Genomic DNA, 16,760 nt, shown 5'->3' on the forward strand with positions numbered 1-16,760 from the left:
CCAGACATTTTAACAAGTTTATTGAACACCGACAATACTCGGCCTAGAAGGGACATTTCACTCAGACTGAGACATTAAACCCAGATCAATCACCTCACGGAAGCCGTCTTTTGACTGTGTTCAAATAGTTGTGAAACATCTGCTCAAGAAATACTGAAAAAGACTTAAACTTAAATAGGCAAAACACTGTTCTTGAGAACAAAGCAATTAGGAAAAACTGCCAAATGGAGTAAGCAGGAAATGATGTCTGTTTAGTATTTACAAGGAGCAGAAATATGACAATACAACAGCTGGATAAACAATACATTGCATCAACTACATGATACTTGCAGATAATATCTTGTCGAAAGGAAAAATCCCATAAAGAAAAGAAGAAGGAAAAAAAGCAAAACAAATGTCAGTGTTTGTAGATACATCAGTTTGAAGCATTGGAACTCGCTGGATCCGTTTGACCGCTGACGTCCTGGGTCACTTTTTTGAAGAAGCGTTCAGCACGCAGTTCCTCAAAGCAGAATTCAGTGGCGCCGCTGAGCAGCAGCTCTTTACAGTACATGCTCTGCTCCTGCAGTTTTCCCGATTCTGCATCCTTCTGTTGCTGATGGTGCTCCTGTAGTCTCTTTAGAGGAGTTTCTTCTTTGCAGGGTTTACGCGCTGATAAAACTGTGTTCACTGCCGGGTGTATCTTACAAGGAGTCCTGAGGGGGTAAAAGGAAGATACCAGATCATATCAAATAAATCTTACTCACATAACATGAGGAAGATAAACTCAGATCAGACTATACTTGGAAATAAGTTATGAATAGTGTGTCAACTCTATTTTAATTATTGAATAATCTGTTAATTATTTTTTGTAATCAATTGTAGTCTATTAAAAAGACCAGAAGTAATGATTACTGTAATAAATGACCACAACCCATAATATATATTTTTTCTAAACACTGTTCTTATAAAGAATTATTACAATGACAGCAAATCATCAATAATTGAGAAAGTGTAACAGGATGTGCTTTACTTAATGATCAAACTTGTTTAATTTATTCATTTCAGTAGTCATTAATTTTAGGAATATGTTGCTTCTTATTATCATGAATCCAAATGTGTGATATAAATGAAATGTTCAGCAAAGTAAATCAGAAAATCCAAACTGCAGATAAAAGTTAGATTCTTGTCACTCACATTGTTGGAGGCTGGTCTGACTCCTCAACAAATGGTTGAAATGCAGGTTTGGGAGGCGGTGGGGCCATAACAGTATGTCCGAATTTGGATTTCTGGGGGATCTGTGGTGCAGACACATTAAATTAACATCACTGGATTACACTTCACACATTTAAATCAACTAACAGAACACCTGTTTGTCTCGTACCTTGACTTCAGACCATTTTTCCGGCTTCTGCTCATTCTCCTTTGCCCTGGAAGTGGGAGGGGCCGCCCAAGACTCTAACTTGGGCTCTGAAGGACCAGCACTTTGAGCCGTGTTCTCGTCAAAGACCACCAACCGACTGTTTGAAGCATTGCCGAGGACAGGGCCACCATGTGACTGCATGCCTCCAGAAATACCTGTTCACAAAACACATAAGACGTTAAAATTAAACACTTTAAAAAAAGATATTGCTGATATTTGCAGAACTGGGAATATCAGCTCAATGTTTCACAACAGATTGTCTTTGTTTACTTACTTCTGATTGAAGACCCCACTCTGTTTATGGGGGCGATGGCCTTTTTCTTTCCTCTGCGTTTGAGGTCGGCAAGGGAAACTCTCTCAGGTTGTTTAGGCTCATCATCACTATTGTCCTCCTCCACATTCATCATGATCTGGCGGGACACACGTGCCTGCAAAGCCCTACGAATAACAATACAACAGATTGTGATTTCGCCGATATATTGCACTTTTTAAAAAACTATGTTAAAGTTTACTGGATAAATTCGTACTTATGAAACTGCAGGAGCTTATCATGCGGCTCCGCACACTTCTTGAATCCTTCTTGGTAGACCAGGTCTGCTTTGCGACAATTGCCCTGATTCTCATATTCTTCAGACCAAGCGATATAGAGGGATGCCTGTGTCACTCCTATTCCCTGAGCCTGCATGTACCTGTATATGTCCAAGGGCCCCGGGCAGTTATCTGCCTAATGACACACAATACACATGTATATCAAAGGTTAATATGGCTGCATCAGTTTGTCAAAGTAGCAAACCCAGTCAGAGGTTAAAATATTAAACGTACAAATTTGATCCAGAGTTCAACATAGCGAGGATCTTCGTGATATTCTGTTTCCTCACTGAATCTGGTCACAGCCCGTTCCAATAGTGTGGCGAGGTTGCTCTCCTTTCCTCCTTGCGGGAAGGTTTGCTCTGTCCATTTAATATACCTGTAAAAGACAGACACATGTGAGGATTCAAAATGAAACCTCTCTGATTTAAGAGCATGACATATTAATACACTTTACTGTTGACATATTTGACATACCGATCCCAAACATCAAGTGGATCATCTCCATCATACATTCGCAGTTCAGACTCAAAGGCCCTGGAGAAACAAAAAGCCAGAAGATTCCATCATGAGAAAACTGCTGGGAAAAAGTGTGACAGAAATTGCCTTTGGGACAAATTTCTTAAATAGATTATCCATACTGTCTCTGCTGGTTGATGGGCAAGCTCAGTCCATCCTGTTGTTGACTGAGCGCCTGATGTAAGGCTGATACGTCTCTGCCCCGCCGCAGTGGCTGAATGTTTTCTTTGCTTAGCTCCCATTCCACATCTCCTCCTTCTGCCATTGTGGAAATTAAAACTGGATGCCTGTGAACACAAAGGTATCAGTGACATTTTAAATGATTTATTTGCTCAAGTTGGCAGAAAATATGCTTTAACCAAGATTCTGCAAATGTTTTATTCCGAAGCGCAATAGTTTAGAGGCTAAGTAGGACAGTGCTAACATCTGTCAAATTTGCATACTGTATAGCTGGGCAGTAGCTTAAATGGTAGAGAACTGTGAGAGTTAGTGGATCCAATGCCCAAATTCTTCATAATACTTGTTTCTGCAGAGAATAATATTGACTAATATCCAGGGTTGCAAAATTCCAGGAATATTCAAAGTTGGAAACTTTCCATGGGAATTAATGGGAATATATGGGAATTAACAGGAATGAACTGGAAATGTTTGAGTAATTTAACTGTATTTACCTTGTCATAAGCAGACATGCATGCAAACATTTATAATACAACTTTTAAAAATGACATTTTTGACATTTTGTGAGTAGAACTTTATTCTTTCATCGAACAACAAAAAACATGAACGTTGTATAAAAAAAAGGTGTATTCCCTATGATCACCACCCCCCAACCAATTTTTTTTGTTGTGTTTTTCCCTGAATCCTTTCAGGTCTAAATGCTTTCTTCCTGGACCTCATCAACGTCCTCCTCACTGCTGTAAAAAGTTAGTCTACTGTATACAAATAAACTTGGTATTAAAATGAACATGGCTTCAGTTTACCAAGTAATCAATATGCTATATGACAAACAGTGTTGGGAAAGTTCACTTTCTACATGAACTACTTCAGTTCATAGTTCACACATTTTAAAATGAACTAGTTCAGTTCATAGTTCATAATTAAAAATGTTGAACTAAGTTCACAGCTCCAAAAAATGAACTAGTTCAGTTATTTTTTTCAATATGTTGCGAGCTATAATTGAAATCTCTATCTGTCTGCAATACCGCTCTTGGCCTCAACGACACTTGGCGCTCTCACACTTGCCAGGCATAGGGCTGAAACGTTCAGACGCAACACTGATGACAAAGACGTTCAAAAACAACAGAACGTTTTATGTTTACGTTTATGTTTCTGGCAGACAATGTTCCCAACCAGCTGCATTCAGGGTCCAGCTGAGCTAGGCGTGCATAGTCTTGTTCTCAACTACATTTAAAGTTTAACGTCTTTTGCAAAAAAACTTTTTTTTTTTTTCAAAATACCCCAAATTCCCGTGGAAACTTTCCGGAAATTTACCGGATAGTTTACGCTCCTTTGCAACCCTACTAATACCTAAAACTATCTTGCATCTGCTCTGGTCTAGACTGATGATTGTTTCACTAAATACAATGTTGCTATCATTTAAGCCATTTATCAAGGAAAGTGCTTAACGTCAGATGGTTCCATCCTTTACATTTGCAGTTTTTCTCCGTTTATAGTATTATTGTAAACTGTATATTTGGGGACTTTGAAATGTTGGCTGGACAAGACATTTGAAAAGGTCACCTTGGGCTTTCTATTACTGTTTTCTGCTATTTCATAATATGAACTCATCAATATAATCTAGATTCTAGAACATCATTTACAGATTCATTGATAAATAACACGATTGTTAGTCACAGCTCAACATTGTTTTACACTTTATCCCATTAGACTGTGGTGTATCCGCCTAATAGATTAAAAGGCTTAGGAAGTAGCATAATTATACAAGTAGAGTTTTAAGGCCGGCCTAAAGAGTTCTACTAACGTTGTGATTATAAAAATGTATCTTGCCTTGTAGTTCTGTCTTTTGACGTTGAGCTTCTTACAGCATTCCGTTAATTGTGGCTGTAAACACGTTCATATCTGAACTGTCCCGTATCAATATTATTTATTGTGCTCAATATAGTAATAATGAATATCACCAGTTAGGGCGTATTTTGGTAGATGAGAGTTCAAAATGATAAAAGAAATCAAAACACGACAATCATATCACAGGAGCAACGGACTATTGGCCTAAAGGAGTGCAACGTGAATAGCACGTACGCGACTGTCTAATAGAGCTATGAATATAATTGGACACCTGTGTTCACATTGATGAGTAACTATAAATTAGGTTAACGCTTACAATCACAAACCGTTATGACGGATGTTTCTCGAGCTAACTACGTTAGCTACTCATTTCAGTGAGGTTTCTAATGTTAATGAGTGTATGACGAAGGCTGGGCTGAGTGTATGACGATGGCTGGGCTAACACGCTAGCTAGCCTTAGCTTTAGCTCGTTCGTTTTTGTCGTTGTTCGCGCTATCAGCACCATTTACCAGTCAAATATGAACACAAAACCGATGATCTACAAACTGTAGGCTGTTCATACCGATTACAGTCCCCCCGTGTCTCTGTCCAGGTTGTATTCCTTACAGCAGCTCACGTTATATCGTTGTAACAGCAACACTGTTCATCTGCGTTTCAAACGAGGACCGCGAGACGGTTTGGAGAGAGCTGATTGGAGGAGCCAGAAACCGGAAAACGAAGCTGGACGTCACATTGTGTCTTCCGGAATTGTTCCTGTTTTGATTACAGCAACGTTGAAAGGTTGAAAATGGGTAGCTAGCAGCGAAATTATTGTTAATAGAGTCCGTTTTCTTACCAGCTAGCGCAATATCAACCAACTTTAAATTGCCTGGCTCACGTGTCGACATGGACAACCGTTGTTATTGTTGTGCATCAAAGTTCAGTCTGTTCAAGAAGGAGGTAAGACCTTCCTGGCTTATATGAATAGCATAGCATATTAATATGTATTCATAGTTATACATATTAAATATAGTAAGGAAAGTGAACTGTGTGATTTACGTTGCAATATCCTCACAGCTGGGCTGTAAGAGCTGCGGCCGCTCCTTCTGCTCCAGCTGTTTGACTTTCAGTGCTGTGGTGCCTCGCAGTGGCAACACACAGCAGAAGGTCTGTAAGCAGTGTCATGGGAATCTGACAAGGTAAAGGTCAAACCGTGCAATATGATATAAATGTGGATATAAATTAGTCAAATTAAACGCTGTTGCTCATTTACATTTCTACACTTTTAGTGGAGAATCTCCAAACACTGCTGGAAAATGGTCTCCTCCTGAAAATTATAAAAAGTTAGTATATGATCAAATTTAGAAAAAAATGACACTTTGTCAACAACAGTTTCTTGATATCTAAACTTTCATGTTTCTTCCATAGACGGGTTGCTGCATATGAGGCCAAACAGCAGGGACAGTCGACACAGCCTCCAGCACAAGGAGGCAGTAGAAACAGTAAAGCAGGGCATATACCAACCAAAGGCCTGAGTAAAGAAGACCAGGTTATTGCTGAAAGACTTCAGAAACTGAAGGAGGATACTGTACCAAGTAATACAAATTTGATTTTAAGCAGTTACCATTTTGCTTGAATCTGACACATGGGGATAATTATATATTTTGTCTTGGCAAAAGCCGTTGTAAGCTTTTTACATTTTCTACAGAGTCCATCCCCTCTGAGAAAGAGCTAGAGTCTCGCCTTGCTGCTCTGAAAACTCCCAGCCGGACAGTGCCTTCTGTAGGAGAGATGGAGGACCGCCTGGCAGTTCTACGGGGTCAGACGCCATCATCTCAAGCTCCTCCACCTGTGAGCTAAACCTCTTCCCACTTGTTATTCAAATCTTGGGCCTTACAGTTTGGCTCAAAGACAGCTTAACCTACTTAATGCTATTTAGAGGGGCTTGCATGCTGAATAGTTTGCTATGATTGTTTACCAGTAAGTGCTTGTTTGCTCATCTGTACAGGTGCACCAGCCCCCAGATAACAGGACTCAAACTGAACAAGCCAATGATCTGATTACTCAGATGTCAGAAGAAGTTGCCATAGACGACCAGCAATCAAATCCTGAATGCAGTAATTATTCATCTCATCGTTTTCTCCCGTTTTCAATTAGTAATTAATGATGCAGTAATTTAATAGTTTTCCACAGTCATAATAATTATATCACAACTACATTCTGACATCAAAAGTTGACTTCAGCTACAAATATGCTCAGACCTATTGATCCATCTGCAGGTGTAGATAGCCATATGAATGATCTAAACAAGGGGGAGGGGGGAACATTGGATGAGAATTTGGAGGAGAACCAGGAAGGAGACAAGCAGCTGGAGTCCGAGAAGGCTCGAGTCATGGAGGAAGCCTTGGAGGAGCTGAGGAAAGAGCGCCATTCCCAGGATCAGATCCTGCACATGGCCAAGAGGATGGCGCAGCTGAAGGGGCAGGACCCAGACAAAGGTACGTAACACAAAGATCATGGTGTACTACTTTCTAAACCTGCTTGGTCATCTTTACTTTTCACTGGAATGTCAAAAGCTGCAACTGTAAACATTGTAGCTATTACAGAAGGGTGTATGTCATTATTGTATTTGTTATGTCACTTCTAGTTACTATGGAGGACTTTCAGCATCCTGACAGTGAGGAGGAGACTGAGGAAGAAGCTGTGACGAGAGTGTTAAAACAGGTCTGGGGCTAAGGCAAATTGTATACTGTAATGTACATTATATTACATTTTACTTACTCAGTTACTACTGAGTGCATATCTTTGACCTCAATCAGTTTTGTTGGCAACAAGGGGCCTCTATTTTGCCATTTTGATAATTTGTAATGAGAATTCCAGTACATGGTTTTTCAAATTCCTGTATTTCTGATTTTTGTTCCAGCTCTCTGAAGAGGCTGCATTGGATGAGGCAAGTGGCTACAACATACCTTTAGAACACAGTGGACCAAAGAACACAGAAATGAAAAAACAGTCAAAGAAACCGGTACTAAGCAACAACTAAAATACATATTCATAACATGTAACAAGTTGTTACAGATAATAACATTTAATCCCTTGTTGAACTGATGTCTCTTTTGAAGACCCAGGCTCCAGGACCCAAGAGTAGGATTTCCACAGCTGCCGTTGCACATCAGCCATCAGACAGTGATGAGGAGGAGCTTCCATGGTGCTGCATCTGTGACCATGATGCCACTATTCGCTGTCACAACTGTGATGGAGACCTATACTGCAACCGCTGCTTCAGGTAGCTTAACAGACATTTATTATAAGAAGCACATTAGACATGGACATCTTTGCTCTGATGTCCAAGAAAGACGGCTAGGATTTGTAATGCATACCATGACCCAGATAGATTCTAGCCAGTCTGTTGCCATACTGTTGAGAAGCATGGCTATTAAGTATTTATTGTGATGAATTATCAATCTACTCTCCATTATCTCCCCAGGGAAGGCCATGATAAATATGACAGGAAGGAGCATCGCACCACCAACTACACTGCGCCAAAAAAGAAGAGGAAGACTTGATAGTGAGATGTGCTATAGGTGTTTGCCTTATCAGGCTCTGGTCAGTCATCACTGTTAGACTTGTGCTTTAGACTTAAGTGACCTATTATTGTTAATAAAACTGTATCTTAGAAGATTTAAACACTACCTATTATTTAAACAATCTGGTACCCCTCATTTTAACCTCAACTTATCTTATCCAATCTGCTCAAAGTGGCTATAAACATGTGTCTGCGTAGACTCCAGAAAAAAGCAGCATCTTCTTTCTGTAATTGCTAAAAGGGATCTAAATGAACTGAACCAATAAAAACAATGGGTAACATTTATGGTTAAGCAAAGCCTACTAATAGATGTACACTGTAATGTAATGCAATATGTATAATATGAAAAAAAACAAAGCTCCTATTTCATTCTGTTAAGGTATTTTAGCAAAACTGCACAGCTTCTGCATACAAAATGTTTTAAACTGTCTAAACAAATAAGAAGCGTAAAGTGTTTTCTTTTATCACTTGCTCTACTGCCCAAAAGACAACAAAGGCTCATCTTAGACGCACTTGAGAGACAGCGCGTGTGATTACTGACAGTGGCAAGTGTGTGCCAGGCGTCAGTCAGGTGTCAGGACAGAGGCAAGTCTGTGGCAAGCGTGTGGCAAGTCAATGATAGGCGTCGGTCAGCGGCAAGCGAGCGGCACTCGTTCGGAACCCCTGGCATGTTAGCTAAACTGGTCGTTCAGACATCTTCACGTTGTTTACAACAGCAGACGTCGCAAACTTCTTCTATATATTTTTACGGCACACCGGATGTAACATGCTACAGAGGCTCCACCTACTGGAACGTTTTCAAATCACACGAGACAAATTATAACAATTAAGGGAAATTAACACAATTTAAACACACGCATAGCATTGTTATAACTACCTGTAACTTTTGACTGGACCTATGTACTAATACTGTTATAATGCTACACATCCTAATACTCTTTTAATCATTGTTATAACTATAAAAACATAAAAGAGATATACAATAAAAACATATAATAATAATAATAATAATACATTTTATTTGGAGGTGCCTTTCAAGTCACCCAAGGTCACCTTACAATAAAATAATACAGGATAAAAGCATGACAGATAGGAACAACATTAAAACAGAACATCAGCATAAAAAACAAGTGAAGTGCACAGGGTCCAGTTATAAAGAGTATGCCAGTTTTTGTAGTTGATGCGGTATTGTACAGGGAGCCAGTGAAGTTGGATGAGTACAGGAGTGATGTGGTCCGATGATTTGGTGCATGTGATGATCCGTGCGGCCGAGTTCTGAATGATTTGCAGTCTGTTGATGAGTTTGGTGGGGGGTCCGGTGAGGAGGGCATTGCAGTAGTCGATGCGGGATGTGACAAATGAGTGGACCAGGATTTCGGTGCTGGACTGGGTCAGTGATGGGCGGAGTCTGGAGATGTTGCAGAGGTGGAAGAATGCAGTCCGGGTGATGTTATGAATATGGGGTGCAAATGAAAATGTGCTGTCCAGAATAACGCCATATAGCACACAATCACACATTAAAAGCATTTCTGCAGGTGGGTTTTGATTTGAGATTTGAAAATGGAAAGCTCAGTGTAGTCTCGGATGAGTTTGGGGAGAGAGTTCCAGAGGGAGGGGGCAGCTATAGAGAAGGCTCTGTCCTCCCATGTCCGGTGCTTGGTCCTATGTGGGATGGATAGGAGATCGGCATCAGAGGAGCGGAGCCGACGGGATGGAGTGTGGTGGTGGAGCAGGTCGGTGAGCTAGGAGGCGTCCTGATTATGGCTTTGTGAGTGAGGAGAAGGATTTTGTATTGGATCTGTTGTGGGACGGGGAGCCAGTGGTGATCAAAGGAGCGGGAGTGGGTGAGTAGCAGAGTTTCGGATGTACTAGAGTTTATTTAGAGAGGATGGGCGAAGACGGGCCATGGTTTTAAAGTAAAAGAAGGCAGTTCGGGTGATTTGTTTGACATGATGTTCAAAGAAGAGGTTGCTGTCAAACATGACTCAGAGATTGCGGATGTGTGGGGAGGGAGACAGAGTGGAGTTGTCCATGGTGAGGCAGAAGTTGTGACTCGTTTTAGTGAGGAATTTGGGACTGATGATGATCATGTCAGATTTAAGAAAATTGGTTTGCATCCATGATTTAATGTCAGTGAGGCAGTTGGTAGGAGTGGAGTGAGTAGCAGTGGTGATGGCCTTTGTGGAGATGTAGATCTGAACATTATCGGCGTAGCAACCATGTTGACGTATGATATTACCAAGACGGAGCAGGTAGAGGATGAACAGAAGAGGACCAAGCACCAAACCCTGGGGGACGCCTTAAGACAGAGGAGCAGTGGAGGAGGAGCAGGTGTTGATCCTGATGAACTGTTGTCTGTTTGTTAGATATGATTTAAGCCAGGAGAGAGCAGATCCGGTGATGTTGAGGGACGATTCGAGGCGGGAGAGAAGGATGCTGTAGTTGATGGTGTCGAAAGCTGCAGTGAGATCGAGGAGAATGAGAATGTTGACGTAACCAGAGTCTGAGGAGAGGAGGAGGTCATTGGTGACTTTGAGAAGGGCTGTTTCAGTGCTGTGCTGTGAGCGGAAACCGGATTGAAATAGCTCGAACAGATCGTTGGAGATGAGGTGGGCTTTGATTTGTGCAGTGAAAACGCGTTTTTGAAAGGAAGGAAAGATTGGAGATGGGCCGGAAATTGTTCATGGTGTCAGGGTCAAGTTTAGGTTGTTTGAGGATGGGGTGACAGCAGTCAGTTTAAGTGTGTCGGGGACTGAGCCAGAGTTGATAGGAGTTCATTATTGCTATGATGAGTGGTGCGATGGCTGGAGACAGTCCTTTACGAGAGTAGATGGGATGGGATCCATGATACAGGTGGAGCTTCTCATTCCTGTTGCTTATGGGATTTCATGTGATGGAGTTCAGGAGTATAGCAGGGAGCTGTGTTTTGATTTTAATGAGAGCAGCTGATCAAGACAGGAGGAGAGTGTGTTATTGTAGTAATTTACAAGATCGGAGGGATTATCAGACGGTGGGGAAGGGGAGGCAGACATGATACTGGCAAGAGAGGCTGAAAGAGTTGTAGGGGAGATCGTTTCAAGATTTCTGAAGGATATATTGCGCTTTGCTGTTGGGATGGGGACAGGGATGTCAATGTCCCTGGTGATAGCCATATTGAGGTTGAGCCTGGAGAGCTGAGGTATTGTGGGACCAGTGGAGCAGACCAAATCCAGGATGTGACCACGGCTGTGAATGGGGAAGTTGATATGTTGTGTGAAGTTGAAGCATTGTGGCAGTTCCAGGAATTATGTGGCAACTTTACAGTTATAGATAATAGAAATATAAACAGTCAAAACGCAAATGTGCATAGTGACAGCTGTGAATGTATACTTATTTCCCATCAACAGGTCTGATGCAGCGGGGACAAGCATTGATTTGCAAACGTGCATGTCTACATCCAATCTGACGTAAATAATGTGTATCCATATGTATTTACTTATTACACACAGTGACCCTGATGCTTTTGTCTCTCTCTCTCTTTCACACACACAAGAGAACAAAAGGGAGAATAAAGCTATGCAATAAAGACTAGATAATTTAAATACAAGAATAATTTCAGTTGTAAAGAGACTGATTGATGCTGATGATTAAAAGAGTAAGAGCGGTGGTCCTGCTAATTGACTAATGATAAAAAAAACAATGATATCATAAAGATACAAAAATTAACAATAGGTAAATTACTACAAGTAGTCGTGCTATATATTTTAAGTTATAATAATAACATTGATCAAATGTATATTAGGATGCAGTATAACAGTATATATATATTTATTTATTAATTAGTCAACAGTGACAGGTAGTTATAGCTGTATTGGCCATTTGTCCGATAAATAAAAAACAAAAACAAATCAAAGGGCCACTGGCGCACCATGGGTTTGTGGTTTACACAGGCAAAATAATGCATTTTCCATACAGGATTCTGTTTTTCCCATGATTTATTTAATGAAACAAAACAAGCAAACAAACAATAAAAAAGGAAATCCTAATGCTGCCTCTCCTGCTCTGGTAAAAAAAAAAACATAAGCCTACCCAGGTGCAAGCTGATCCTGTACCTGCCTACTCTTATATATAACCCCAGGTGCCCACATTATTACCAAATTAATAAACAAACAAACAACCAAAAGACTGAGTATACGTACCTAGACAACAAAACTAAATTAAAAAGAAAAAGCTACCCTAACAACATTTAATTTATTTGTAAAGCTTTTGTTTTTTTGGGTAAATTATGGTCGACAGTAAACTCCAGGTTCAAAGTTTAGGGGAATTTTATTCACAATTGAACACAGTTTAACACAACTTGTAACCCGTTAGAAAAAGTACAGTCAGCATTTCACATAAATATCCATGTAAATATTTCAATTTTTAAATAGATGAGCACTCTACACTTACAAATCAGTTAGCAGTGTTGGTCAACCACCTCCTATACACGTTGGTCATGTTGGCTCGTTCAACCTGGTTGTTCTTGGTTGTACAATAAGAATAATCTTCAAAGATTTTGATATTTGCAGTCGATGCACATGTGTCTTTCTGGTGCCGTTAGTTGTTTTATGCTGCTTTGAAAACAAAAATCTGTTTCTAATACTATAATCTGGTCACAACTGTCTGTGTGTGACTGACTGTGACTCTCTGTCTCCGTCAGTCCCTGTCTGTCAGTCAGTCTGTCTCTGTCAGTCATTCTATGTCTCCGCATCAGTCAGTTTCTGTCTCTGTCAGTCTGTAAGTCAGTCAGTCAGTCTTTGTCTCTTTCAGTTAGTCACTGTCAGTCAGTCTCCGTTAGTCAGTATGCCAGTCAGTCACTGTCTCGGTTAGTCAGTCTATGTCCCATTCAGTCTCTGTCTGAGTCAGTCTGTCTATGTCCCAGTCAGACTCTGTCTCAGTCAGCCAGTCACTGTCAGTCAGTCACTCTTACAGTCAGTCAGTCAGTCTTTGTCTCTTTCAGTTAGTCACTGTCAGTCAGTCTCCGTTAGTCAGTATGCCAGTCAGTCACTGTCTCGGTTAGTCAGTCTATGTCCCAGTCAGTCTCTGTCTGAGTCAGTCTGTCTATGTCCCAGTCAGACTCTGTCTCAGTCAGCCAGTCACTGTCAGTCAGTCACTCTTACAGTCAGTCAGTCAGTCAGTCTTTGTCTCTTTCAGTTAGTCACTGTCAGTCAGTCTCCGTTAGTCAGTATGCCAGTCAGTCACTGTCTCGGTTAGTCAGTCTATGTCCCAGTCAGTCTCTGTCTGAGTCAGTCTGTCTATGTCCCAGTCAGACTCTGTCTCAGTCAGCCAGTCACTGTCAGTCAGTCACTCTTACAGTCAGTCAGTCAGTCAGTCTCCTTCTCTGTCAGTTAGTCAGACAGTTAGTTTGTCACTGTCTCAGTCAGTCAATCTCTGTCAGTCAGGCATGCTCTGTTTCAGTCAGTCACTGTCTCAGTGTCAGTCAGACACTGTCTATTTCTCAGTCAGTGTCGCAGTCAGTCTCCGTCAGCCGTCAGCCAGATTCTGTATCAGTCAGTCAGTCACCGTCTTAGTCAGTCAGTCTCTGTCTCAGTCAGTCACTGTCTCGGTTAGTCAGTCTATGTCCCAGTCAGTCTCTGACTCAGTTGGTCCCTGTCTCTCAGTCTCTCTTTCTCAGTCAGTCAATCTCTGTCTTAATCAGTCAGCCACTGTCTGTCTCAGTGTCAGTCAGCCACTGTCTCAGTCAGTCTTTGTCTCTTTCAGTTAGTCACTGTCAGTCAGTCTCTGAGTCAGTCTCTATGTCTCACTCAGTCAGTCAGGCCCTGTCTCCGTCAGTCAGCCTCAATCAGTCCGTCTTTTTCTGTCAGTCACTGTCTTTTTCAGTCAGTCATTGTCAGTCTCTCAATCAGTCTCAGTCAGTATGTCGGTCTCTTTGAGTCAGTCTCTGTCAGTCAGTCAGCCACTGTCTCAGTGAGTCAGACTCTTTCAGTCAGTCAATCACTGTCTCGGTTAGTCAGTCTCTGTTTCAGTCAGTCATCACTGTCAGTCTTAGTCTCAGTCAATCACTGTCACTGTTCGTCAGTCTCTTTATCAGTCAGATAGTCAGTCAATCAGTGTCCGTCAGTCAGTCTCTCTTTTTCATTCAGTCACTGTCAGTCGGTCTCAGTCTCTGTCAGTCACTGTCTCTTTGAGTCAGCCTCTGTTAGTCAGTCACTGTCAGTCTCTTTCTCAGTCAGTCAGTTCCTGTCAGCCAGTGTCAGTCTTTGTCTCTTTCAGTTAGTCACTGACAGTCAGTCTCTGTGAATCAGTCACTGTCAGTCAGTCACCGTCTCTGTCAGTCAGCCACTGTCTCTGTCTCAGTCAGTCTCGGCCAGTCAGTCAGCCACTGTCTTGGCTAGTCAGTCTGTCTCAGTCAGTTAGTCAGTCACTGTCAATCAGTGTCTGTGTCAGGCAGTCTCCATCAGTCAGTCAGTCAGCCAGTCAGCCACTGTCTGTCAGTCTCGGCCAGTTACTGTTCGTCAGTCACTGTCTTGGTTAGTCGGTCTCTGTCTCGGTTAGTCAGTCTCTGTCAAGTGAGTCACTGTCTCTGTCAGTCATTGTCAATCAGTGTCTCTTACTCAGTCAGTCAGTCAGTCAGTGTAACAGTCAGTCAGTTAGTTTCTGTCAGCCAGTGTCTTTCTCAGTCAGTCAGTCAGTCACCGTCTCTGTCTCAGTCAGTTTCTGCCAGCCAGTGTCAATCAGTGCCTCAGTCAGGCAGTCTCTTTCAGTCAGTTTCTGTCAGCCACTCAGCCAGTGTCCGTCTCAGTCGGTCAGTCACCGTCTCTCTCAGTTAGCCACTGTCTCTGTCTCAGTCAGTTAGTCTCTTTCTCAGTCAGTCTCTGTCAGTTAGTCAGTCAGTCACTGTTCGTCAGTCACTGTCTCAGTAAGTGTCTCTTACTCAGTCAGCCAGTGACTGTTTCAGTCAGTCAGTCTCTGTCAGTCAGTCAGGCTGTCTCCGTCAGTCAGTCAGCCACTGTCCGTCAGTCACTGGCTGTGTCTCAGTCAGTCACTGTCAATCAGTGTATCAGTTAGGCTGTCTCCGTCAGTCAGCCACTGTCTCCGTCAGTCTCGGTCAGTCACTGTCTTGGTTAGTCAGTCTCTGTCTCAGTCAGTTAGTCTCTTTCTCAGTCAGAAAGTCAGTCTCTGTCAGTTAGTCAGTCAGGGAGTTTGTCACTGTTTCAGTCAGTCAGTCTCTGTCAGTCAGTCAGGCTGTCTCCATCGGTCAGCCACTGTCTCTGTCAATCAGTGTCTCTTACTCAGTCAGCCAGTCACTGTTTCAGTCAGGCTGTCTCCGCCAGTCAGTCAGCCAATGTCTGTCTCAGTCAGGCAGTCTCTGTCAGCCAGTGTCTGTAAGTCAGTATTTCTCTTTCCCATTCAGTCACTGTCAGTCAGTCTGTCAGTCAGTCAGTCAGCCACTGTCTCTGTCTCAGTCAGTCTCGACCAGTCAGTCAGTCACTGTTCGGCAGTCACTGTTTCAGTGAGTCAGTCTCTGTCAGTCAGCCAGCCAGTCTCTTTTTCATTCAGTTACTGTCAGTCAGGCTGTCTCCGTCAGTCAGCCACAGTCTCTGTCTCAGTCAGTCACTGTCAATCAGTGTCTCAGTCTCTGTCAGCCAGTCTATGTCAGCCATTGTGTTTCAGTCAGTCACTGTCTCAGTCAGTTAGTCACTGTTCGTCAGTCACTGTCTCTGTGAGTCATTCTCTGTTAGTCAGTTTCTGTCTGTCAGTCAGTCACTGTCAGTCTCCGTCTCAGTCAGCCACTGTCAGTCAGTTTCTGTCAGCCAGTGTCTGTCTCAGTCAGTCAGTGTCTCTTAATCAGTCAGTCAGTCAGTGTCTCTTACTCAGTCAGGCAGTCACTGTTTCAGTCAGGCAGTCACTGTTTCAGTGAGTCAGTCTGTGTCTCAGTCAGTCACTGACAATCAGTGTCTCTTACTCAGACAGTCAGTCTCTGTGAGGCTGTCTCCGTCAGTCAGCCACTGTCTCTGTCAGTCTCGGCCAGTCACTGTTCGTCAGTCACTGTCTTGGTTAGTGTCTCTTACATAGTCAGTTAGTGACTGTTTCCGTCAGTCAGGCTGTCTCCGTCAGTCAGTCAGCCACTGTCTCTGTCTCAGCCAGTCTCTTTTTCCATTCAGTTACTGTCAGTTTCTGTCTGTCAGTCAGTCAGTGTCTCTTACTCAGTTAGCCAGTCACTGTTTCACTCAGACAGTCTCTGTCAGTCAGTCAGCCACTGACACTGTCTCAGTCAGTCACTGTCAATCAGTGTCTGTCAGTCAGTGTGTGTCTCTGTCAGTCAGTTAGTCAACGTTCGTCAGTCACTGTCTCTGTGAGTCATTCACTGTCAGTCTCCGTCTCAGTCAATCACTGTCACAGTGTGTCAGTCAGTCAGTCAGTGTGGCTCAGTATGTGCAACTGGTGTGTTGGCCTGATAACTGCGTACTGCTGCTTCTGCTTTGCGATGTCTGGAAACCAAACCGTGGTTCTGAGTAGTGATTTCGTTTCGACGATGCCCTGGTGTCCTTCATGGGCTAGCTGTAAAACTCTATCTTGTAGGGCCATGGGAATTACTATTCTGGTGCCCCGCAGTACAATGTCAGATGTATGTGACGTTGTTAGTTCACTGTTAACTTGTTTGAACTGCTTTACAATGTC

The 16,760-nt window shown here is 42.4% G+C and overlaps 2 protein-coding genes across 2 annotated transcripts; one reads left to right on the plus strand and one right to left on the minus strand.

Annotated features, from left to right (window-relative positions):
* Window positions 1-5,450, minus strand: bub1bb (BUB1 mitotic checkpoint serine/threonine kinase Bb). The gene is made up of 9 exons (XM_034525466.1): window positions 5,097-5,450; window positions 2,632-2,796; window positions 2,468-2,527; window positions 2,225-2,369; window positions 1,930-2,126; window positions 1,677-1,840; window positions 1,364-1,557; window positions 1,177-1,277; window positions 1-695 (listed from the first exon to the last, which is right to left on the minus strand). The coding sequence occupies exons 2-9, from the start codon at window positions 2,772-2,774 to the stop codon at window positions 416-418; spliced, it is 1,284 nt and encodes a 427-aa protein (XP_034381357.1). The 5' UTR covers window positions 2,775-2,796; window positions 5,097-5,450; the 3' UTR covers window positions 1-415.
* Window positions 5,209-8,543, plus strand: zfyve19 (zinc finger, FYVE domain containing 19). Its single transcript, XM_034525465.1, has 11 exons — window positions 5,209-5,473; window positions 5,591-5,712; window positions 5,803-5,856; window positions 5,942-6,108; window positions 6,222-6,364; window positions 6,522-6,630; window positions 6,793-7,011; window positions 7,161-7,237; window positions 7,437-7,538; window positions 7,636-7,799; window positions 8,001-8,543. Exons 1-11 carry the CDS (start codon window positions 5,420-5,422, stop codon window positions 8,077-8,079), a joined length of 1,290 nt encoding a protein of 429 aa, XP_034381356.1. The 5' UTR covers window positions 5,209-5,419; the 3' UTR covers window positions 8,080-8,543.
* The last annotated feature ends 8,217 nt before the right edge of the window (window positions 8,544-16,760 follow it).

Source organism: Cyclopterus lumpus, chromosome 22 (genome assembly GCF_009769545.1).
Source record: "Cyclopterus lumpus isolate fCycLum1 chromosome 22, fCycLum1.pri, whole genome shotgun sequence".
Taxonomy (NCBI): Eukaryota; Metazoa; Chordata; class Actinopteri; order Perciformes; family Cyclopteridae; genus Cyclopterus; species Cyclopterus lumpus.

Excerpts from the sequence above, each read along its gene's own strand:
- zfyve19 (XM_034525465.1), top strand. The coding sequence starts at position 5,420 with ATGGACAACCGTTGTTATTGTTGTGCATCAAAGTTCAGTCTGTTCAAG. Across the intron at positions 5,857-5,941 it reads CCTCCTGAAAATTATAAAAA|ACGGGTTGCTGCATATGAGG; the intron begins GTTAGTATATGA and ends TTTCTTCCATAG. Across the intron at positions 6,365-6,521 it reads CATCTCAAGCTCCTCCACCT|GTGCACCAGCCCCCAGATAA; the intron begins GTGAGCTAAACC and ends TCATCTGTACAG.
- bub1bb (XM_034525466.1), bottom strand. The coding sequence starts at position 2,774 with ATGGCAGAAGGAGGAGATGTGGAATGGGAGCTAAGCAAAGAAAACATT. Across the intron at positions 2,370-2,467 it reads CCACTTGATGTTTGGGATCG|GTATATTAAATGGACAGAGC; the intron begins GTATGTCAAATA and ends TGTCTTTTACAG. Across the intron at positions 1,558-1,676 it reads AGTGGGGTCTTCAATCAGAA|GTATTTCTGGAGGCATGCAG; the intron begins GTAAGTAAACAA and ends TTTTGTGAACAG.